This window comes from Saccostrea echinata, unplaced genomic scaffold (genome assembly GCF_033153115.1).
Source record: "Saccostrea echinata isolate AGI-Se365-2 ecotype Australia unplaced genomic scaffold, CSIRO_AGI_Sech_v1 ptg000001l, whole genome shotgun sequence".
Taxonomy (NCBI): Eukaryota; Metazoa; Mollusca; class Bivalvia; order Ostreida; family Ostreidae; genus Saccostrea; species Saccostrea echinata.
In genome coordinates, this window is record NW_026889750.1 from 29,323,606 (window position 1) to 29,348,407 (window position 24,802).

Below are 24,802 nucleotides of genomic sequence, written 5' to 3' on the forward strand. Positions count from 1 at the left end.
TTGTTTCGCTCACAATAAGAATAAATTAATGGATAAAATCTGTTAACACAATTATACATAACACATTTGCCCTTAATGCATGATAAAGAAAATAAAGAAAAAATGAACTAGTATTTTTTTCTTTCCATTACAGGGAAAAATGCAATCGTGATGCAAAGCTGTGATATTTGAAAAAAAAAATCACTGAAAGGGGGGGGGGGGGGTCTTTTCTTTCCTTTTTTATGTTGCTGGTTCTCAAGTGAAAATATACATTGTACATGTATACATGTATCGAAATAATAAGTTTATACTTCCCTCCCAAGAAAAATTTTCTTTACGTCTTCTTGTCTTTGGGGGGGGGGGGGGGGGATGTCAAACTTCACTGATAATATCGCTTTCTTTTTTATGGAAGTTTCCCAACACTTTATTTTAAAAAAAAAACGATATAAGTAGCCTATACTTTCAACTTCATCTTTTCAAAAGAACAAACAGCTGATAAAAGAATATTGTAGAAATTAAGGCTTACTTTCAAAACTGATAAATGAATATTATAGAAATTATTAATAACATCTTATATATGTCTGAAAAAAATATGCCAATTGTGCCCAATACTAGTCTACCATCTTGATCAATAAAAAGAAAATGTACAGGTCCACTATAGAGTAAACAGTACTATTATTTTTCAAGGATTTTCGATTTACTTTAAATTTTAATTTTTTCAAAAGAGATAATTTTTTGTAGGCATTAGACAGTAGATTTTCAATATGCAGTGACCAACTAGCGTCGTGTGAAAAAAATACTCCGAGGTGTTTGTGTTCAGAGAAGTGTCAGTATGAGAAGGGTTCACCTGCTAAAGGGGGGGGGGGGGTGTCACCCACCGTAAAAATACGAAAAAAAGACCAAATGGTGCGATTTTATGTAGTAAAAATGAAAAAAAAAGTTTTATTTTGGTTCACTATTTATATTACGTTTTTACACATGTATTCTGGTATTCTAAGTATCAAATATTAAAAAAGAAATTGTTTGCCGTAGAAATTTGTACATGCACATGCAGTTGAAACATATCCATGATTGTCATTTGGCCAGTGATACATACATATTTCTTTTTAGCAATTATGAAAATAGAATTGGCATGACCACTTAAGAAAACTAAGAAATTTTAATCTTGTACAGTTCAACCCTTTACAACTTGCTTAGATACATGTAATATGGAAACTTCCTTTTTGAATACTAATTTGTTTTACGGTTTTCTAATAAAACAAAAACATCCCGTAAACAATTTTTGTTTCATTGTTGAATAAGTGAAATGCAATTTTCTCAAATTAATTACTTTTGCATTTGACATAAAACAAAATAATTGTCTTGTTATCGTTTTTCCCCCTTTTCAATCATACTGCAGTACAATATTTAATTTTTACAAATTTGGTAAAATGTGAAGGCTACAGCCTTTTTTGCCTATATGGAATATACGCCACTGATAGTCCTATGATTTTAAATTGAGAGTATCTTAGAAAACTATCAGTGGGAAAGGTACATTGTAGAATTTGTGTACATGTACGTTGCGTATGCGTACGTTGCGTATGTCCTTAAATTGAACTCATGTACACAGCAGAATACGTACATGTGTACACATGCATCAAAGTAGGAAATGGAAAGATCAAACTTCTTTTTTTTCCATTGTTCACCCCTCCCCCTTTTCTGGATCTAGTCTGGTTCCCTTCGTGCCATTATCACTAAGGGTTTTTCCTGCCATGGCAAGGATGAACCAGTTCTAGTCTTTGTTCAACCAGGCCCGAGCTCGACTATCTCCGTAAACTCCGACGAGCTTGCTAAACAGACCGAGCGTCTGGTTTGAAAAAGACTATCTATAGTTATTGCCCTTGATATGCACTCTCCAATATGTAGAGTTACAAACTGATGTCAACATCCTGTTTTGTTCTCGACACGTTCTGATCGCTTATTTGTTGCTTCTGTTATTCAAAGTTGGGTATAGCGGGAAGTGTGCTGTCTTCAGCATGACGGAAAACAACCTTTTAGAAAGACTGCGGCAATTTGATGCATATCCAAAAACACTAGAGGACTTCAGAGTAAAAACTTTCGGTGGAGCACTTGGTTTGTAACCCCACTATTTTGAAGTACAATATTTCAACAGCTTTTCAAACCGACCTATATTTTACAAAATGTATCCTCTTGTTTGAATTTTCCCCCTGATCACTGAGATTTCAAATCGATCCTTTTAATATGTTGACGGTGCGACCGTTGGGGCGAGCGCATTTGTTCACTTAATTTTAAGATCCGCCTCTTCAAATAGCACGAGACATTTGGAACTTCTAGACTGCGACGTCACATGACGTCGTACTTTAGCATTTTCCATAAATGAAGTTTGAAAAGTGCAAAATTTTAACGAAGAACGTTTGATCTACTATCTGTATGCAATATCCATTAAATAAATGCGAGTTTATTTTTTGTGAATTTTTAGTTGTTGTTATATACCGCGAGAACGAAGTTAGCAGCAAGAACAAGAAACATTGCATTGTGGGTCTCGAGGTTACTGCGGAAAAAAATTCATTAAGATCAATGTGCAAAGTCCGAATTTTCTCTTCACCCAGGCATTGTCGTTAGAGCTCGCATTGCTAGCAGCGCTTTGCGCCACTCGCTGCGCTCGCTGTTACAAATACATTTGTAACTAGCCCAAATTTGTAGCCATTCCTTTTTCCTGAAAATGAATTATTGTATTTCCCATCAGACATATAAATAAGTAAATAACAGTCATGTATGTCTGTCTCTCTTAAATGTATAATGGTTCCACAAACTCCGTAAATACAGTCTAGCCTGTATTAAAGGGCATATCAAGTAGGGCTGTCATGGTTTCAAAATTTTTGGGGTCCCGTCGTATTCTGTTGTTAATTTGGCTTAAAATTACCGCTTGTTTACACAGGTGGCCACCTGCAAATTAACAATAGATGACTGCATCATACTACTCTCAGAAATCACATGATTTATCTGTGTAAACAAATTAAAGAATTGTTGTTACGATGTTTTCCTGAGTACAAAACTTGCTAATTATGCATTATTTTTTAATCCAGTAAAGTATTACGTGAAATTCAAGTTATAATCTAGCTATTTAATAAAATTTTTAAAAATTATAACGAACAATTTTTATTACTCTAGGATAAGTATTGGGAAAACGTTGTGAAGTACATTCGGTACCGTGCAGTGCCAATTTTGTTACCTATTTCTTACAAATCCAGTAGATACCTTCCATTTTACACAAATTTAGGTACAGCTGTATATGAAGATGTCGAAAATAAATATTTTAACATAATTTGACAATTTGAGTAAACAAACATGTTCAGAAATCTAGTTTAATCACGCAAGTCTGAAATTAGTAGGGGGGGGGGGGGGGGTGACATTGAAATAGCTTATTAATTAATTTAAGGAGTTCTAAGGAATTAAACTTCTAAAAATGACAATAAATTTATAATTTTACCATTAATCATTTCATCACATATAATTTTTAATATTATCTACAGACAATTTTGAATTAATAAAGCTGATTTACATGTTGAAAATATCTATTTTGTTATAAAGAGCTAGGTTCACTTTATGCATAAAATGGCCCTGTAGATAAACCAATTTATCCACTAACACACTATGTCCCTTTCTCAACATCAATATAAAGTAGAGACTTGGCGCTTTCAGTTTGTATATAAAAGTTTCCTCTAAAGAGTCCAGGTACTGGAAATAGGTTGTGTGAAATCGCAATGTTCTTGAATTTTGCAGAAAACAGGTGAATTTGAGAACCTTCAACAAAGAATTAAAATATGAGCACACCCCTCGATCCAAAAATTAAAATATGTTTTATAAACTTAAAAAGCAGATCTTTCATGATATATTTGCACATTTCGGATCGGAGGTTGTGCTGTATACGAAATATTAAAAAATAGCATCATATTTTGGCCATTTTGAAGAAATATTCGGGATATGTGAATAATGACGCAATTCATGACGACATAATGCATTGACTAGCAAGAAAATGACATCATTTTTAGTAGAAATTCAGTCACCAAGTGTTCAAGTGATATTTATTGCATTATCGACTAAAATTATGCAGTTTTAATTTTTCAGAAATTTACAGGGCCAAGAAAGGCCCTAAGTGGCCCTTGCTCTTTGCACTTGCTTTCACCTGGATTATTTCTTTACAAAAATTTCCAATCTGACTCAATAGATTTGAAAATTTTAATTTATTACAGTTTACAAATCTAATTATGTATACAATAATACATAGTGTGAATAAAATATTTTGACCCTGATCACTCAGTTTTAAATTGCACTCCAGTTTGTCTAAAATGGTCTAAGGGTCAGCCAAGCAAAAACTCTAAGGATATATGGCTATGCAATGCATCAAATCGTGACATTAAGGGGTAAGGCTGTTCAAAGTCAATTCTACGTTTAACGTCACCTCTAAAGTTCAAAACCTACGAGGGAGGGAGGAAAAAAAATAAACAAACAAAAATTTTAAACATTTGTGAATTTATTCAAATTAACCTATTCAGTATGTTAAAAAACACTACTGAGTAATAAAAGTATTGGATATGACATCTAAGTCTAATTTCCTATTAAACAGAGTTTTTCCTTAGTATGTATATTGGTTTGAATCCTTTTGTGAGCAAACAATGTAGACTGAGTGTACAGGAGAGTGGCTTTTAACTGGCCTCATTTGTCCTTTGGATTTATATTGCCATACGTCCATGGTATCCTGTAGGAAAATGCTTCTTCTTGTGGGAATAGTTGATCGATATCTACAATTAAAATTATGTTGACAGTATGTAGAACATTATAAAATTGAAAAATGTCTCAAAATTGAATTCTGCTGTATTTTTACTCATAGTACTAGATCTACTAGCATTTAGTTTTGAAAGTGTAAATACTATATTTGGACCATAGGTGTTAGATTATTATACCTCGAATTCCACACATGACAGGATTCTTCACTTCTTGGAATACCCCAATCACTTTCCTTACTCTCCTTCACTTGAAAGGCTCTATCTTCTGTAAGCTTCTCCCTGCTCAAATGGCAATGACTAGTATGAACTTTCCCTAAAAATGTAGCCATTTGTAGGTACACGAATGCTACATTTATGAAGATATCAATAATCTTAATGTTCCTTTAAATTTTTACAGAAATATTTTAAGATGAAACTGTTAAATAAAATTTAGATGAAGCATCTCACTGTATATCATAAAATCTTTGTTTTTGACACACTTTGCACTCAGACAGTAAAAAGTTTTGCAATTCTCTCTAAATACAATGAATAGTTCAGCCAACATAATTACGAACTGAGAGTCTGTCAGTGTGATACGAAGACTGATAAAAACTCAACAATCTAGACCTTGTCCTTAACTTCAATCATAAAATCATCTATTTTTTACTTACATTTATGATCCCATACTGTTTAATTCACTAGTTTTCTTTTAATAAGACACAAACTTCGAGCTTCGGTATCAAAGCACATTTTCTGTCACTACGGGATGCAGAATTAAGTCGATAAATGTAGAACCAAACCGGAACAGATATATGAAATTCTGAATTGTTTGTTTTTTTCAAAGACAGATTTCTCCTAAACCTACACGCGTGGGTGACGTTAAATGTAGAATTAATTTTAAACAGCCTAAAGAGTTAATTTCATGAATGTAACATGAAAATTCTTTAATTCTTGTCCCCCTGTTGCCACCATTTGACGCTCTTGCCATTTCCCTAGAGTGTTTGGCTGGCTTCCCCCTGAAGCCATTTTGGCTGATTTGAAATGACTGACCATTACATTTAGAACATGCTAATTAAGTACTTAAATATCATTAAAGTGTCACATTATATCAATGTTTTAGGAATGGATTAAACTTTAACATGGTCACATAATTTTGTAAAAATTATTAATCTACAATTAACAATATATGTGAAACCACGTGAAATTAATTTTTCACAATTAATCTTGATATATCTTTACTTTAAAAGAAAACTTTTCTAAAGCATTTTTCTTAAAATATACCTGTAAACATAGCACATAATATCCTATTATTTAAAAGGTTCGTTAAATTTTTTTTTGAATGTTTAATATTATCATGATAGCTAGTTCACTAAAGGTAGGTAATTATCTAGACTAGATCCTGCTAAACTTCACCATCTTGTTCATGCAGAAAATGTTTAGATTACTTTGCTATCAAAAACAGGGATGAATGTCACTAAATTCAGGGTCTTTAACTGCTTTGAGATGAAAAATGATAATCTCATGTTGCATTATAGACAGGGAGTTGCTGAATTCTGGTAAAATATGACGAAAAATTCATGGGAGGAAATTTAGTGGTTGCATATCACAGGAAGTCGCTGAATAGTAAATACAGGTGGTCACTATGACATGTTTGACTGTATGTAAACTTTGAATAATAAATAAGTACAATATTATAAATAAATCCTCCCAAATTCAGTTTATCTGAAATTTCCAAATTGGCAAGAACAGTTTCCCAAATAAGACTTAATTATTATCCCAATTTATGTGGTTACTTCCATTATAGTATACATGTATATGAATATTAAGTGAGATTTTTTTTACATGTAATACATTGTTTTTAATAGATACAATTTTAGTAAGACTTATTCCCTGTTGGCTGCCATACTGGATGTCCATATGCCCAGATTCCTTCATTATTCAACCAATTTAAACTTGTCATACTGGGCATTTCTGGTGTAGATAATACTGTATACTATGTTTCTGATAAATATATATTTATTAAAGCCTTCTTTAATTCATACTTTTGATATTGTAAAGATATTTCCCAATATATATCTGCCATACTTGAGTAAAATTGGTTGGTCAAAGAGGAAAATTCACCAGCTTGACTTCCAAGATGGCAACCAAGGGGAATAACTCAGGTGGAAAGTATATCATAGGAAAACTATCTATATTTGTTAGCCTTAGTATTGGTTCCCTCCACTGTCCTTTGTATAGATATACATGAAATAAGCAGGGATAAGGTTAAGTGGACAAAGATTCAAATTTAGAATCCCACATATCCTTGCGGCATTGCCAGCAGAGTGCTTTATCAAAGGGACCAGTCCCATTATATTATTGCTCATTTTTGTTGTCAAAGAGGTTTACTACTTGAAGACACCATTTATACATCAAATACACTTTTAAGGTGCCTATAAGTTTTGATTATTGATATTAGAGGTAAGGAGTACATGTAGCAGATTTAAAATATTACAGTAACTACCTATGGTATACATGTACATGTATATGCTTATGTTATTTTTCAGTGACAGTGATTAGCTCTCTTCTGATGGTGATACTCTTTATTTCTGAACTGAATTTCTATCTTACAAAAGATGTTCAACCAGAATTATTTGTTGATACAACAAGAGGACAGAAGATACGTATCAACATTGATATAGATTTTCCAAAAGTGCCTTGTGCATGTAAGTGTACATATAATAGAAATGGATTTGTAAATTTTTAGACACCTTGTTTCCAAATTATTGTATATTAATCTAATACAATATGCTGAAATTAACAGACAGTAACAATTATTTTGTAATTCTGGAGAGAATAGCTTACTCATGCAGGGCTTGAAATTTATATGACCATCTAGACTGACAAATATCTGAGTGGACATCTGTTCAACTGGATTGAAAAGAGTTTGTTTAAATAAATTAACATAGTTGATATTTCCTCAAAGCTCAAAATTTGTTAAGTAGTATGCTTACATGTAAGTTTTATTTGTTCAAGAAATATAGTATTTAAGATGATAATATTTTGTTGATGCCAAGTTAATTCATTCCAGTTTAATTACCTATAGAAATTGACAATTTTTACAATCTGACCATTTCTAGAGTAAGCATTTTACCCAGCTATGTCCTCTACTAATTGATTCCAAGTTTTCACAACCCTGCTAAAGCAGTGAGACATTTGGAACAAAATGTTTGCTTTCACAAAAAAGTAATATCTGAATTATATTATTGCAAAACAATATGCATAAAGCAACATATAAGATTCACTTTTCTTCAATCTTTTATGTTTGAGAGGACCAATTTCTCATGGGACTTTTAGAAAATACATCCAGTCAGTTTCTCTACATTAATGGAGTGTGTGTGTTTGTGTGTGGTGGGGGGGGGGGGGGGGGGGTATAAAGCTTAATTTTGAGCTGTGATAACGTACTTGCAGAAAACTGTAAACAGGTTATCCTTGCACAAAATGTGACATAGGTAACTCTAATTTAACAAAAGTTTCTTTCTTGATTCTATAATTGATTGTATAAACGAGATAATCATTTCCTCTGTAGATTTAAGTATAGGTGCTGTGGATGTCTGTGAAGATTTAAATATAGGTGATATGGATGTCTGTGTATGTTTGTTTGTTTATTGTTTAACGTCCCTCTCGAGAATTTTTCACTCAGACGGAGAGGCCGATGTCTGTGTAGATTAAAGTATAAGTGCTGTGGATGTCTGTGAAGATTTAAGTGTAGGTGATATGGATGTCTGTGTAAATTTAAGTATACATGATATGGATGTCTCTGTAGATTTAAGTATAGGTGATATGGATGTCTTTGTAGATTTAAGTATAGGTGCTGTGGATGTCTTTGAAGATTTAAGTATAGGTGCTGTGGATGTCTTTGAAGATTTAAGTATAGGTGCTGTGGATGTCTGTGAAGATTTAAGTATAGGTGATATGGATGTCTGTGAAGATTTAAGTATAGGTGCTGTGGATGTCTGAGAAGATTTAAGTATAGGTGATATGGATGTCTGAGAAGATTTAAGTATAGGTGATATGGATGTCTGTGTAGATTTAAGTATAGGTGCTATGTATGTCTGTGTAGATTTACGTATAGGTGCTGTGGATGTCTTTGAAGATTTAAGTATAGGTGCTATGGATGTCTGTGTAGATTTAAGTATAAGTATAGGTGGTATGGATGTCTGTGTAGATTTAAGTATAGGTGATTTGGATGTCTGTGAAGATTTAAGTATAGGTGATATGGATGTCTCTATAGATTTAAGTAAAGGTGCTGTGGATGTCTTTGTAGATTTAGGAGGGGTGATCAAAAAGTTTGTGAATTATCTCTATATTTACAAAACCACAATTCAGATCAAAATGAAAGAAGAAGGTACGGTTCTGGCTTTATTGTGCCCTAAAAATTGAATGTTTTCAAAAAGTTTTGAAATTGGCATAAATATGAGTTGAGTATATGAGTGTGATAATTCATGAAAGAATATGGCATGAAGAAGGACCATTCTGGAAATATGACGTCATTAATTTCGTATTTTTCTAAGTTTTCAGCAGAAAAAGCCCGAAAATGACTCATTTCATGGGGGTATTTTCCTTGAGAAAATAGTGTCCACAGCCGTCGCCCACTTTAATATTTGGATATGTTGTGTAAAATTCTTTAAAAAATCACATATCTCAAAATCTTAATGAGCGATGCATGTGGTCTGTATTATCTGAAAGAAAATTTCACTGAAAATTGATGTCCTCTGCAACTTTTTAAGAAAACACGGGAAAGTGCACGAGTTTATGACGTCACAATTAGCATTTAGGAAGTCAAATGAGAAAAACAATTTGTTTGACCTTAGTGCATGGAGTTTCAACATTTCAGAAAGCATGAATTTTAATTTCTTTCATCACTTTCATATTTAAGAAAAATACAGGGCCAGATTTGTATTGAAACTGTACCTTGTTCTTTGGCACACATATAGTCATAAACATGTTCTATAAAAGTAGATGTGACTTTATGGTTGATCTATGTTTGTGACTTCACAATGTGAAAATGACATCAATATATAGATGACTTGTGACAAAAAATGGTTGACTCACTCGTACTTGAGCAACGAACAGCTCTAAAGTTTAACGTATATCTTGGAAATTCCTTTGCAGTAGCATATAATAATTTGTACAAGGTTTATGAAGACAAAAGACTTGCTAGAAGTTCAATCATTAATTGGATTGAATGTTTAAGTGAAGAAAGGGAGATGGTTAAACATGATGTTTGTTTTTGTGCCCAGTGAAAGTAAGCTGGGGAAGAGATGTGTCTAGAGCAATTTGTTATCATAATGAAAGATTGCCAAGTTACAGTTAGAGAAAATAGTTCAATATCGACAATAATTTACAATATGATTATTAAATTCCTTAAATATCCTTCACTTTTGACTTTAAACATATCAGATATGATAAAACAAAGGCACCCCTACTTTATCCTGAATGGAAAAACGACGCACACAAGACAATGGAGTCCGGTTGTGATGGTCACCATGCTCATTCTGGAAAAAAGATATCCTTATATCCACCCTTCCTATTGCCGAGATTTGTCCATTTGTGACAAATGGACTGTTCTTGTTAAAAAATTAAAATAACTTGCATGGTAAAAAATATAAGACTCGGAAAAAATCTTTTAGCTACTGTGAACAGAACGCTACGGAGCATGTCACGTGACCGCCTGGATCATATGATTCGTGCATGGGCAGAACGGTGGCAGATGTGCATTAAAATTGATTTGACTACATGTACTTTTAAAAAATAATAAACACTGAAACCTAATTTTATTTCTTTTATGGAAGTAATACAATTAGTTCATGAACTTTTTGATCACCCCTCATAAGTATAGGTGATATGGATGTCTGTGTAGATTTTAATATAGGTGCTGTGGATGTCTGTGAAGATTTAAGTATAGGTGCTATGATTGTCTCTATAGATTTTAAGTATAGGTGATATGGATGCCTGTGTAGATTAAAGTAAAGGTGATATGGATGTCTGTGTAGATTTAAGTATACTTTATTAGGTGCTATGGATGTCTCTGTAGATTTTAGTATAGGTGATATGGATGCCTGTGTAGATTTTAGTATTGGTGCTGTGGATGTCTGTGAAGATTTAAGTATTGGTGATATGGATGTCTGTGTAGATTAAAGTATAGGTGACATGGATGTCTTTATAGATTTAAATATAGGTGATATGGATGTCTGTGTAGATTAAAGTATAGGTGACATGGATGTCTTTATAGATTTAAGTATAGGTGATATGGATGTCTGTGTAGATTTAAGTATAGGTGCTGTGGATGTCTCTATAGATTTAAGTATAGGTGCTGTGGATGCCTGTGTAGTTTTAAGTATAGGTGATGTGGATATCTTTATAGATTTAAGTATAGGTGCTATGGATGTCTCTATAGATTTAAGTGCTGTGGATGTCTTTGTAGATTTAAATATAGATGCTCTGGATGTCTCTATAGATTTAAGTGTTGTGGATGTCTTTGTAGATTTAAGTATAGATGCTCTGGATGTCTCTATAGATTTAAGTGTTGTGGATGTCTTTGTAGATTTAAGTATAGATGCTATGGATGTCTCTGGTGAACAACAGCTGGATGTAGACCATCACTTGTACAAACAGAGACTTGACACAAGTGGACAGAAAATTAAAGATATTGAACCAGAAAAAGAAGGTAGATATACAGCAAAACATTTACACATTCACACCTGTATTTAGGAACATCGTTATGATAATCCTGTTTTTAATCATGTACATACAGTTGAACTTTGATATCTAGAAAATGATAGGATTGTCAAAAATGTGAGATGTGTGAAGTAGATCAAATTTATACACGGTATGGGCATTACTAAGCTTGTAAGAATATGTCACATAGAAAGTGCACTTATAGCACATTATTACATTACTGGCAGGCAAAGCATGGAATTGGTGATTGATTAGAAATTGTAGAAATATTTTTAAAACTTCTTTTATATTCTTTTAGTTGCTAATTATTGTTAGAAATATCACTGGATAAAGGATTTGTAGTTGCTTAATCTATAATATTCTTTTTCAGAGCTTGGAGATAAGTCCAAAGATATTGTTGAGGTATAGAATTTATTGTGGTTGGTTTGCATGTACTTGTATAATAACTCAGTAGAATGGAATGTTCACATTAAATGATAAATCATCTATTTGTCATAGTTGAAGACATGTAGCTCTCTGGGAAATTAAATTTGGACAGACATAAAAGAGGGCTATTGCCTAAAGATCCATTGTAAAAACCTTTGATTTACATACATTTTTTATTGCAAGTTTCAGGTATTATTTTTCACATTAAATGCATTTCTTTTGCCTGTAGCATGGTATCTGTTAATAAAACATATATTTTACTCCTAATCTTATTTTTGTTACTTGTGGGGTAGGATGGGGCCACAATATGTGATCAAAGATTTAGATAGGAATACATGTATATACAGTCAAACTTTATTATCTCAAACCCGATGGGACCGAGAAAATACTTTGAGATATCCGAGGGTTTGAGATATCCAGGGTAAAATACTTCAGGAATAAGCAATTGGTGTTGGAGATATCCGTGTTCGAGATACCAAAGTTCAACTGTACTTGTAAAAAACCTTTAATAATCTTCTTCTTGAGAATAGCAAAGTCATGAGTATTGATATTAATATGGAAGCATCTTTAGGTAGATTCAAGTTTATTCAAATCATAACTCCTGGAGATAAGGTTGGGGTCACAATAGGCAAACAAAGTTTTACATAGGAATATATAGGGGAAAAAATTGCTGATAAAGAACAGAAAGGGCCATGGTGACTCAGGTGAGCATTGTGGCTTGTGGGCCTGTTTAGTGAGTGGGTCTGATGTGTCTGTTTGAATTTAATTTCCCAGAGAGCTGCAGCTTTATTTGTTACAGACCAAAACTGTTTAGACTTTCTGTTGTCTCTCTGTGTGTGTCTGAGGTCTATGAACATTGTTTAAAAATTTATTCCTCATAAAGTCTTTGTTGGATCGTAAATAATTTCAATTTATTATTCATCCTTCTGGATTTGTCTGATTCATTGAACAATATTATTAGAGAATACCAGAAGGTAAACAATTTAAAACTCTAATTTTGATAAACAGTGCCATATGGAGATTCCTATCATACATTATTTCAATAGATCTTTGTGTTGTTACTTCTTTTGTATCAAAATTCAAATATACATAGGAAAAATATCATAAGTCCATGTTGTTAACAGGTAGAGTTTCATTTCTCTGGAAATCTGTTAATGCACAACAGCCATCAAGTTACCTGCAGTGTAATTTTACAGTATCCCCGATACATCCTATTAAAGTTCAAGAATTACTTTGTATTTATTTATTGTTAATAATCTTGATATTTGATTTTTAGGTTGCAACAAAAAAGTTAGACCCTGACCGATGTGAAAGTTGCTATGGGGCCGAGTCAAGTGAACATAAGTAAGCTTATTATTTTCATTGTTTAACTTCTCAAGATGTTCATGCAGATTATATTTCTTTTATTTCTACAAATTCATGAACACCACATGTCATTTTGTGATTTATAATGTTTGTACATGTATGTGCAGACTTAAGGAATAAAGTTCTGTCTACAGGTAACTCTCGATACCTCGAAGTCCGCGGGACCTAGGAAAAACTTCGAGAGATCAAGAGTTCGAGTCCGGAATTTTCCGGGTTTGTTGACAGGTTTTAAAATTAGTCTTACCGGATGTAATGATTTTCATGCAGTGCTAACCTTTTACACGTGGTTTTTATAAAATAACGATATTTTTCCGTAATTCAGATGAATATTTCATTAAACTGAGTAAAGCAAAAAATGTATATCGTCATTTCATGTATATTTATTTATTCTTCGTATTACGGACATCATACATGCATTCGTTACATGAAAACGTCATTTTACAGCGTCGCACATAGCTTTGACAATTCCAAAAATGATCATTGAACGCAGTTCTGCAAGTATTTGTCCAATAATAGTCGTCATATTGACATTGAGGCTGTTTCTGCTTTTTTTCATATTTCGTTTGACTTTGACACTGTCTCGAAATAAAAATTAAATTAGTGTTTTGTCTTTTAATCAATTACTACTTTTCAATGACACTGCGTCTCTAAATTATCGTAAGACAGTCGATGATAATTATTTTAATAGCATATAGGCAAAATATGATTAATTATAAATCAATTATCACCTTGCAGCATAAGTGTCACCTGAATAAACATCACGTTCCTCGAGACCTGCGTCTTCTGCCTGGGGCCATTTAAATGTCCAGGTAAAGGGCTAATTACATAATCTAGTATACACATAGCCACTTCGAGGTATCGAGGGTAAATTCTAATAGAATATGCATAGTGGGACTGCATTTTGACTTCGAGGGATCAAGGGTTTCGAGAGATCAAGAGTTCGAGAAATCAAGAGTAAATTTGCTTAGTTATATAGTGGAAAAATTCGGGACCGGAGACTCACTTCGAGCGATCAAGAACTTCGAGAGATCGAAGTTCGAGCCATCAAGAGTTACCTGTAGTTTTTTAGCTCACCTGAGACGAAGGCTCAAGTGAGCTTTTCTGATCACATTTTGTCCGGTGTCTGTCTGTCTGTAAACTTTTCACATTTTTCACAAACCAAACATGCCTCAAAGTATCCTTGAGTGAAGAGGATTCAAGTTTGTTCATATGAAGGGTCATGCCCTCTTCTAAGGGGAGATAATTACAAATTAGTGAAAAATTAATAGCATCTTTTAAAAATCTTTTTCTCAAGAACCACTGGTCCAGGAAAGATGAAACTCATGTGGAATCATCCTCAGGTAGTGTAAATTCAAGTTTGTTAAAATCATGTCCCCCGGGGGTAGGATGGGGCCACAATGGACGATCAAAGTTTTACATAGGAACATATAGGAAAAAATCTTCTTCTCAAGAACAGCGAAGCCATGATTGGTCATATGGATATGGAAGCATCCTCAGGTAGTGTAGATTCAAGTTTGTTCAAATCATAACCCCCCAGGGTTAGGTGGGGCTACAATGGGGGATCAAAGTTTTACATAGGAATATATAGGAAAAAATCTTTAAAAATCTTCTTCTCAAGAACAGCAAAGCCAGGATTGGTCATATTGATATGGAAGCATCCTCAGGTAGTTTAGATTCAAGTTTGTTTAAATCATGACCCCCGGGGCTAGGGTGGGGTCACAATGGGTGATCAAACTTTTACATAGGAATATATAGGAAAACATCTTTAAAAATCTTCTTCTCAAGAATGGCAAAGCCATGATTGGTCATATTGATATGGAAGCATCTTCAGGTAGTGTAGATTCAACTTTAATCAAATGATGACCCCCGGGGGTAGGGTGGGGCCACAGTGGATGATCAAAGTTTTACATATGAATATATAGGAAAACATCTTTAAAAATCTTCTTCTCAAGAACAGCGAAGCCATGATTGGTCATATGGATATGGAAGCATCCTCAGGTAGTGTAGATTCAAGTTTGTTCAAATCATAACCCCCCAGGGTTAGGTGGGGCTACAATGGGGGATCAAAGTTTTACATAGGAATATATAGAAAAAAATCTTTTCAAGAACAGAAAAGCCATGTTAAGTCATATTGGAAGCATCCTCAGGTAGAGTAGATTCAAGTTTGTTCAAATGATGATCCCCCCCCCCCACTTGGGGGGGGGGACACAATGGGGGATCAAATTTTGAACAAGGGAATATATAGGAAAAAATCTTTCAAAATCTTCTGCTCAACAACAGTAAAGCCATTTGTTATATTGATATGGAAGCATCCTCAGGTAGTTTAAAATTCAAGCCCCCCCCCCCCCCTTTTAAACTTTTCAATACTGAACTGATTTGCTCCTTTTCCCACCCAATGTGTTCAGGTGAGCGATGTGGCTCATGGGCCTCTTGTTTGTTTTATGATGTGATCAATCAATGTGCTCGCTTGATAATTTGCATAAACATCAAAGGCGTTTATGCGTAAAATTATCACACGAGCAAATTGATTGATCATCATCATAAAACCAAAAAACCAGACAGTTATTCCTTATATTTACATTTTTATACCCCCGCTCTGAAGGAGAGGGGGTATACTGTTTTACCCTTGTGTGTCTGTCTAGCTGTCTGTCCATAACAAATTTTTCAGCACAGTTTTCTCAGCAACTACTCATCGCAGATGCATGAAATTTTAGCACACACTTTGTTGAGGCATGCCATATGGTGGGATTCATTTTTGTACGAATCTAATGTCAATTTCCTATTTATCCTTGTGTCTGTCTGTACCATACATAACAAATTTTGGTCGCAGTTCTCTCAGCAACTACTGATTACAGATGCTTGAAATTTTAGCACACTCTTTGTTTAGGCATGCCAAATGGTGGGATAAATTTTTGTACGAATCCAATGTCAACTTCCTGTTTATCTGTGTGTCTGTCCGAACCATACATAACAAATTTTGGTCGCAGTTTTCTCAGCAACTACTGATTGCAGATGCTTGAAATTTTAGCACACTCTTTGTTTAGGCCTGCAATATGGTGGGATTCATTTTTGTACGAATCTGATGTTAACTTCTTGTTCATCCTTGTGTCTGTCTGTAACTTAACTTGTGTACATTCACATCAAAATGTATATTCACATCAAAGCGGGAGTGTTACTAGTGAGCATTGGCTCACAGACTTCTTGTTACCAGATCTTTGATTCAATAAAAAGAAAAATTCAATATAAAGAAATCTCAGCATCCCTGTCAGGTGTATCACTAAGCAACACGCAGCGAAAAAGCATGCCATTCTGTCACGTGCTGAGCAAATCGCTTTATGGGGTTATAAAGCCATTACCTTATTTGTAGTTTTATCTCAGAGAAAGACATTGGAAAATGTAAATATACTGACTTAAATCACCTGTTACTTTGAAAATGTGATGTCTTGGTCATGAATAATTTGCTGCATGCAAAACAGGTAGATACATGTAACAAGCTAATTCAAAGAATTTGTGCCCCAGTTTAAGGGAGGAAAAAAGTGCAGAAGAACTTTTAAAAAAAATTCCAAATGGAGGGGAAAAAGGTCAACATTGACCTTCCAGCTTTTGGCCTTTAAGTCAATGGGCGTCAAATTTTATGTTAAAGAAATTCATGACCTTAAGTTTTATTATTGCAAAAGCTTAAAGAGAACTAAAGTTATCACCTGAAAACTATGTACCCAATATATAAATTTCTGAACTTTGTCTTTGTTTTGTTCTCAAAATCAATAAGAGTCTTTTTAAAAGTCATATTGACTAAGTTATAAAAATTTCAAAACCTCTCAGAGAACTAGAGTTATCATCAGGAAGCCATTTTATGCAAGATATGAATTTTTGGCCTTGGCCTTTTGACCTAAAAATCAAAAGGGATCTTTAAGCCACAAAGAGTTAAGATATATAACTTCATTGTAAAAACTCAAAGAGAATTAAACTTATCATCTGGAAATCTTTTTTTGCAGTAACTGTATGAATTTCTGACCTTAAGTTTTGACCTTTTCAAAAATCAGTATGGGTTTTCTTTAGGCCATATGGAGTTGTGATATAAAATTACATTGCAAAATCCCTAAGGCTTTTTACAATATTTCCGGGAATAAAAGTGTTACAAACAGAAGGAATGTATGAATTTCTGACCTTGACTTTTTTGACCTCAAAATCAAAAGGGGGTGTGTTTTAGGCAAAAAGAAGTTGTTATATGGAATTTCATCACAAAAGCTCAAAGACTTTTGAAGATATCGTCCTGAAACAAAAGTGCTTAATTCACACAGACAGAATGACAGACAGATAGATGGATGGACAGACCTAACTTATACCCCCCACATTCGGTGAAAGGAGAGGGGGGGGGGGGACAAAAATGCTTTACTATTACATGTGTATCAACATATACAAGGCATGCAAAACCAAAGGAAACAATTTCAAATTTATTTTGAAAAAAAAAAGGTCATAAGACAATTTTTGATGGGGCACAACCATAAATTATATGAATTAGTTTTGTATTCTAATGTATAAATCTAAAAATATATTCTCAGTAATACAAAGATATTTAGTTTCATCATCATAAAACCAAAAAACCAGACAGTTATTCCTTATATTTACATTTTTATACCCCCGCTCTGAAGGAGAGGGGGTATACTGTTTTACCCTTGTGTGTCTGTCTAGCTGTCTGTCCATAACAAATTTTTCAGCACAGTTTTCTCAGCAACTACTCATCGCAGATGCATGAAATTTTAGCACACACTTTGTTGAGGCATGCCATATGGTGGGATTCATTTTTGTACGAATCTAATGTCAATTTCCTATTTATCCTTGTGTCTGTCTGTACCATACATAACAAATTTTGGTCGCAGTTCTCTCAGCAACTACTGATTACAGATGCTTGAAATTTTAGCACACTCTTTGTTTAGGCATGCCAAATGGTGGGATAAATTTTTGTACGAATCCAATGTCAACTTCCTGTTTATCTGTGTGTCTGTCCGAACCATACATAACAAATTTTGGTCGCAGTTTTCTCAGCAACTACTGATTGCAGATGCTTGAAATTTTAGCACACTCTTTGTTTAGGCCTGCAATATGGTGGGATTCATTTTTGTACGAATCTGATGTTAACTTCTTGTTCATCCTTGTGTCTGTCTGTAACTTAACTTGTGTACATTCACATCAAAATGTATATTCACATCAAAGCGGGAGTGTTACTAGTGAGCATTGGCTCACAGACTTCTTGTTACCAGATCTTTGATTCAATAAAAAGAAAAATTCAATATAAAGAAATCTCAGCATCCCTGTCAGGTGTATCACTAAGCAACACGCAGCGAAAAAGCATGCCATTCTGTCACGTGCTGAGCAAATCGCTTTATGGGGTTATAAAGCCATTACCTTATTTGTAGTTTTATCTCAGAGAAAGACATTGGAAAATGTAAATATACTGACTTAAATCACCTGTTACTTTGAAAATGTGATGTCTTGGTCATGAATAATTTGCTGCATGCAAAACAGGTAGATACATGTAACAAGCTAATTCAAAGAATTTGTGCCCCAGTTTAAGGGAGGAAAAAAGTGCAGAAGAACTTTTAAAAAAAATTCCAAATGGAGGGGAAAAAGGTCAACATTGACCTTCCAGCTTTTGGCCTTTAAGTCAATGGGCGTCAAATTTTATGTTAAAGAAATTCATGACCTTAAGTTTTATTATTGCAAAAGCTTAAAGAGAACTAAAGTTATCACCTGAAAACTATGTACCCAATATATAAATTTCTGAACTTTGTCTTTGTTTTGTTCTCAAAATCAATAAGAGTCTTTTTAAAAGTCATATTGACTAAGTTATAAAAATTTCAAAACCTCTCAGAGAACTAGAGTTATCATCAGGAAGCCATTTTATGCAAGATATGAATTTTTGGCCTTGGCCTTTTGACCTAAAAATCAAAAGGGATCTTTAAGCCACAAAGAGTTAAGATATATAACTTCATTGTAAAAACTCAAAGAGAATTAAACTTATCATCTGGAAATCTTTTTTTGCAGTAACTGTATGAATTTCTGACCTTAAGTTTTGACCTTTTCAAAAATCAGTATGGGTTTTCTTTAGGCCATATGGAGTTGTGATATAAAATTACATTGCAAAATCCCTAAGGCTTTTTACAATATTTCCGGGAATAAAAGTGTTACAAACAGAAGGAATGTATGAATTTCTGACCTTGACTTTTTTGACCTCAAAATCAAAAGGGGGTGTGTTTTAGGCAAAAAGAAGTTGTTATATGGAATTTCATCACAAAAGCTCAAAGACTTTTGAAGATATCGTCCTGAAACAAAAGTGCTTAATTCACACAGACAGAATGACAGACAGATAGATGGATGGACAGACCTAACTTATACCCCCCACATTCGGTGAAAGGAGAGGGGGGGGGGACAAAAATGCTTTACTATTACATGTGTATCAACATATACAAGGCATGCAAAACCAAAGGAAACAATTTCAAATTTATTTTGAAAAAAAAAAGGTCATAAGACAATTTTTGATGGGGCACAACCATAAATTATATGAATTAGTTTTGTATTCTAATGTATAAATCTAAAAATATATTCTCAGTAATACAAAGATATTTAGTTTCATCATCATAAAACCAAAAAACCAGACAGTTATTCCTTATATTTACATTTTTATACCCCCGCTCTGAAGGAGAGGGGGTATACTGTTTTACCCTTGTGTGTCTGTCTAGCTGTCTGTCCATAACAAATTTTTCAGCACAGTTTTCTCAGCAACTACTCATCGCAGATGCATGAAATTTTAGCACACACTTTGTTGAGGCATGCCATATGGTGGGATTCATTTTTGTACGAATCTAATGTCAATTTCCTATTTATCCTTGTGTCTGTCTGTACCATACATAACAAATTTTGGTCGCAGTTCTCTCAGCAACTACTGATTACAGATGCTTGAAATTTTAGCACACTCTTTGTTTAGGCATGCCAAATGGTGGGATAAATTTTTGTACGAATCCAATGTCAACTTCCTGTTTATCTGTGTGTCTGTCCGAACCATACATAACAAATTTTGGTCGCAGTTTTCTCAGCAACTACTGATTGCAGATGCTTGAAATTTTAGCACACTCTTTGTTTAGGCCTGCAATATGGTGGGATTCATTTTTGTACGAATCTGATGTTAACTTCTTGTTCATCCTTGTGTCTGTCTGTAACTTAACTTGTGTACATTCACATCAAAATGTATATTCACATCAAAGCGGGAGTGTTACTAGTGAGCATTGGCTCACAGACTTCTTGTTACCAGATCTTTGATTCAATAAAAAGAAAAATTCAATATAAAGAAATCTCAGCATCCCTGTCAGGTGTATCACTAAGCAACACGCAGCGAAAAAGCATGCCATTCTGTCACGTGCTGAGCAAATCGCTTTATGGGGTTATAAAGCCATTACCTTATTTGTAGTTTTATCTCAGAGAAAGACATTGGAAAATGTAAATATACTGACTTAAATCACCTGTTACTTTGAAAATGTGATGTCTTGGTCATGAATAATTTGCTGCTTGCAAAACAGGTAGATACATGTAACAAGCTAATTCAAAGAATTTGTGCCCCAGTTTAAGGGAGGAAAAAAGTGCAGAAGAACTTTTAAAAAAAATTCCAAATGGAGGGGAAAAAGGTCAACATTGACCTTCCAGCTTTTGGCCTTTAAGTCAATGGGCGTCAAATTTTATGTTAAAGAAATTCATGACCTTAAGTTTTATTATTGCAAAAGCTTAAAGAGAACTAAAGTTATCACCTGAAAACTATGTACCCAATATATAAATTTCTGAACTTTGTCTTTGTTTTGTTCTCAAAATCAATAAGAGTCTTTTTAAAAGTCATATTGACTAAGTTATAAAAATTTCAAAACCTCTCAGAGAACTAGAGTTATCATCAGGAAGCCATTTTATGCAAGATATGAATTTTTGGCCTTGGCCTTTTGACCTAAAAATCAAAAGGGATCTTTAAGCCACAAAGAGTTAAGATATATAACTTCATTGTAAAAACTCAAAGAGAATTAAACTTATCATCTGGAAATCTTTTTTTGCAGTAACTGTATGAATTTCTGACCTTAAGTTTTGACCTTTTCAAAAATCAGTATGGGTTTTCTTTAGGCCATATGGAGTTGTGATATAAAATTACATTGCAAAATCCCTAAGGCTTTTTACAATATTTCCGGGAATAAAAGTGTTACAAACAGAAGGAATGTATGAATTTCTGACCTTGACTTTTTTGACCTCAAAATCAAAAGGGGGTGTGTTTTAGGCAAAAAGAAGTTGTTATATGGAATTTCATCACAAAAGCTCAAAGACTTTTGAAGATATCGTCCTGAAACAAAAGTGCTTAATTCACACAGACAGAATGACAGACAGATAGATGGATGGACAGACCTAACTTATACCCCCCACATTCGGTGAAAGGAGAGGGGGGGGGGACAAAAATGCTTTACTATTACATGTGTATCAACATATACAAGGCATGCAAAACCAAAGGAAACAATTTCAAATTTATTTTGAAAAAAAAAAGGTCATAAGACAATTTTTGATGGGGCACAACCATAAATTATATGAATTAGTTTTGTATTCTAATGTATAAATCTAAAAATATATTCTCAGTAATACAAAGATATTTAGTTCATTTTGGTTTGAGGGGATATTAGTATACTGTAATAATGGGTATTTTCTGCAGTTGTCCAATTTTTGTAGATAGGACAAATCCGCAAAAATTACAATCGCAAAATATTCTTCAATTTTTATTCAGCTATTTTATACATGCAAATATGATAAGTGGTGCATGTGTCAGTCAACATGTTTTAATGTTATTTCAGAACTTCTTTCTATATTCTATATTCTTAGAAAAAAGAATTTTGCTTACATATGAAATAAAAAAATCTGAAAATAGATTATGAATACTGTAGAATCATCATTGTTCGTGGGGGATCAATGTTCGTTGATTTCGTGGGTAGCCCTTACCCACGAATTAATGTCCCCACGAACATTGAAACTCACATATATTTAGCACAGTTGATTTATTTATCTTAATAAAATATGCAAGTTACCCACGAAATTACGTCCCCACGAACCAGTCAAATTTTGGTTACCAGCGAACATTGACCCCCACGAACAATGATGATTCCACAGTACTAACTAAAAGATAGTAGCTTAATTAATCTTAATAGCTTAATACCAATTCTCATGCACCTTTGATCATCATGTCTTAATGAATTTATGAAATGTAAATGTGGCAGTGTTCTGCTTATCCTTAGAGTTTGGTAATCATACCCCATAAATAATTTTTGTGGTATAATGCAACCGCAGAAATTCAAAATGCAGAAATTAATTTGCTACTTTTCAGGGGTTAAATCGCAAAAATTTCCAACCACAGAAAATACCTGTTATTTGGCATATATTGTGAGAGAATTCACACCACTGAATGTCAAGAACAGTATACTTAAAGAATTTTTTAATAACTACAGATGCTGTAATACATGTGAAGATGTGAGAGAAGCATATCGTAAGAAAGGATGGGCCTTCAATTCACCAGAGGGGATAGAACAGTGCAATAGGGAGGGATGGACAGCTAAAATGAAGGCCCAGGAAAAGGAAGGGTGTCAAGTTTATGGATACTTAGAGGTCAACAAGGTCCAGGGAAATTTCCATTTTGCTCCTGGCAAGAGTTTTCAGCAGCATCACGTCCATGGTTGGTCACTATCTTACATCTTTCTTCTTAATTTTCATATCATTTCAAATGTACCAGCTCTATTGATTTCTACATTGTCTTGTCCCCTTTTGACATTGAAATAAAAGGTCAAGGAGACATCAATTATTTAAAGTCTGAAGTTGAATACTTATGCAAATTACATTTTAAATGTTAGTTACTACGAAAGATCTTTATGGTGTTGTTATACATGAATATATATTCCAACTCTCTCCTCTGTGATAACTCTGAGAAATTTTTAAAAGTGTGTTGATTTCACAATATTTACAACTGTATGCAAATTTTGCCAAGTGAAAGGTCAAGTGCCTAATATACATGTCAATTTTCTGTAGCTGTCATGTGGTGGGGACTATGGAAATTAGCATGGATGCCTCATGCATTTCATATCTATTTGACAGTATTTTTTATCTATATTTACCTTTTTATTTCACATACAAATGTAAATATAAGGAATCACTATCTAGTATGTTGGGTATGGCAGGGACATTAACAACAGTTGGATACGGATAATTTATGCATAACGGGCTTTGCCCCATATGTAAATTATCCCATGTTTCAAATTGTCATTAATCAACTGGCATACCCAACAAAATAGACAGTGATTCTTTAAGTGATTACACACATATTTAAAACTTCAGAAATGTTGGGCCCCACTACATGAAATGTTTAGCCTATAATGCTTTTTTAGGTCACCTGAGTAAACTAAGATGACCTATGACTATCTGTTTTCGTCCGTTGTCGTGCGACATCCGTGAACATTTCAACATTTTCAGCTTCTTCTCTGGATCCGCTCAACCAATTTCAACCAATTTTGGCATATACTGTGGAATCATCATTGTTCGTGGGGGACCAATGTTCGTGTATTTCATGGGTCACCCTTACCAACGAATTTAAATCTCCACGAACGTTTATTTTGTAAACATATTGATTCATTGAATCTTCTGTATAAACGAGTAAGCCACGAAATTACGTCCCCAAGAACAAGTAAAGTTTTACTTACCCACGAACATTGACTCCCATGAATTAAAGTGATTCCCCAGTAGCATCTATGGGTGAAGGGGAATGAAAATTGTGAATTTCATAGTCCCTGCCCCCCCCCCCCCTTGGGGCTGAGGGATGGGGCCAAAACCACTAAAATTAATGCAATCTTTAAAATCTTCTTCTTTACTCCAGGACATCAAGCAGTCAAACTGTTGGCATGATTGTAATAAAGATTGAGCCCTCTCTAAAAATTATGAAATTCATGGCCCCAGGGTCAGGGGTTCTGGTACTAGGGTGGGGCTCTGTTGAATATATAGTGAAAATGCATTGTTTCTTTAAAAATCTTCTCCTTTGCTCCTTGGTATTATGCAAACAAACTAAATGCATAGTTATGATGAGTGAGGTTGCCTCTTCCAAAATTGTAAATTTCATGGCCCCTGGGTCAGGGGTTCTGATGTTAGGGTGGGGCTGTATTGATTATATAGTGAAAATGCATTAATTCTTTGAAAATCTTCTGGGAGGGGGATTTTGATAATATAGTGGAAATGTGTTAATTCATTGAAATGCATAATTATGATGATGAGGGTAACTCTTCCAAATTTGTATATTTCTTGACCCTGAGTCTTGGGTTCTGGTGTTAGGGTAGGGCTTTGTTGAATCTGTAGTGAAAAAAACCATTGTACCTGTAAAATTCTTCTCTGCTTCTGGGCATATTGGAGGCAAACTGAATAAAATTTTAATAATATAAGCAAGGGTATTTTTACCAGATTTTTTAACATCTGGACCGTTTGGTTAAGCGTTCTGG

General features: G+C 33.9%; 1 protein-coding gene and 1 long non-coding RNA gene across 2 annotated transcripts in view; one reads left to right on the plus strand and one right to left on the minus strand.

Moving 5' to 3' along the window:
- The first annotated feature begins 1,891 nt into the window (after window positions 1-1,891).
- Window positions 1,892-24,802, plus strand: part of LOC133188947 (endoplasmic reticulum-Golgi intermediate compartment protein 3-like) — a 31,673-nt gene continuing 8,762 nt past the window's right edge. The window contains exons 1-6 of the mRNA XM_061324423.1: window positions 1,892-2,091; window positions 7,292-7,450; window positions 11,332-11,454; window positions 11,836-11,867; window positions 13,168-13,235; window positions 22,775-22,998. Of these exons, the coding sequence (XP_061180407.1) occupies window positions 1,995-2,091; window positions 7,292-7,450; window positions 11,332-11,454; window positions 11,836-11,867; window positions 13,168-13,235; window positions 22,775-22,998 (703 nt within the window). The 5' untranslated portion in view covers window positions 1,892-1,994. The remainder of the gene's footprint in view (window positions 2,092-7,291; window positions 7,451-11,331; window positions 11,455-11,835; window positions 11,868-13,167; window positions 13,236-22,774; window positions 22,999-24,802) is intronic.
- On the minus strand, window positions 4,673-5,471 carry LOC133188960 (uncharacterized). The gene is made up of 3 exons (XR_009721355.1): window positions 5,417-5,471; window positions 4,944-5,045; window positions 4,673-4,781 (listed from the first exon to the last, which is right to left on the minus strand). It is a non-coding gene; the product is annotated as an uncharacterized LOC133188960 (long non-coding RNA).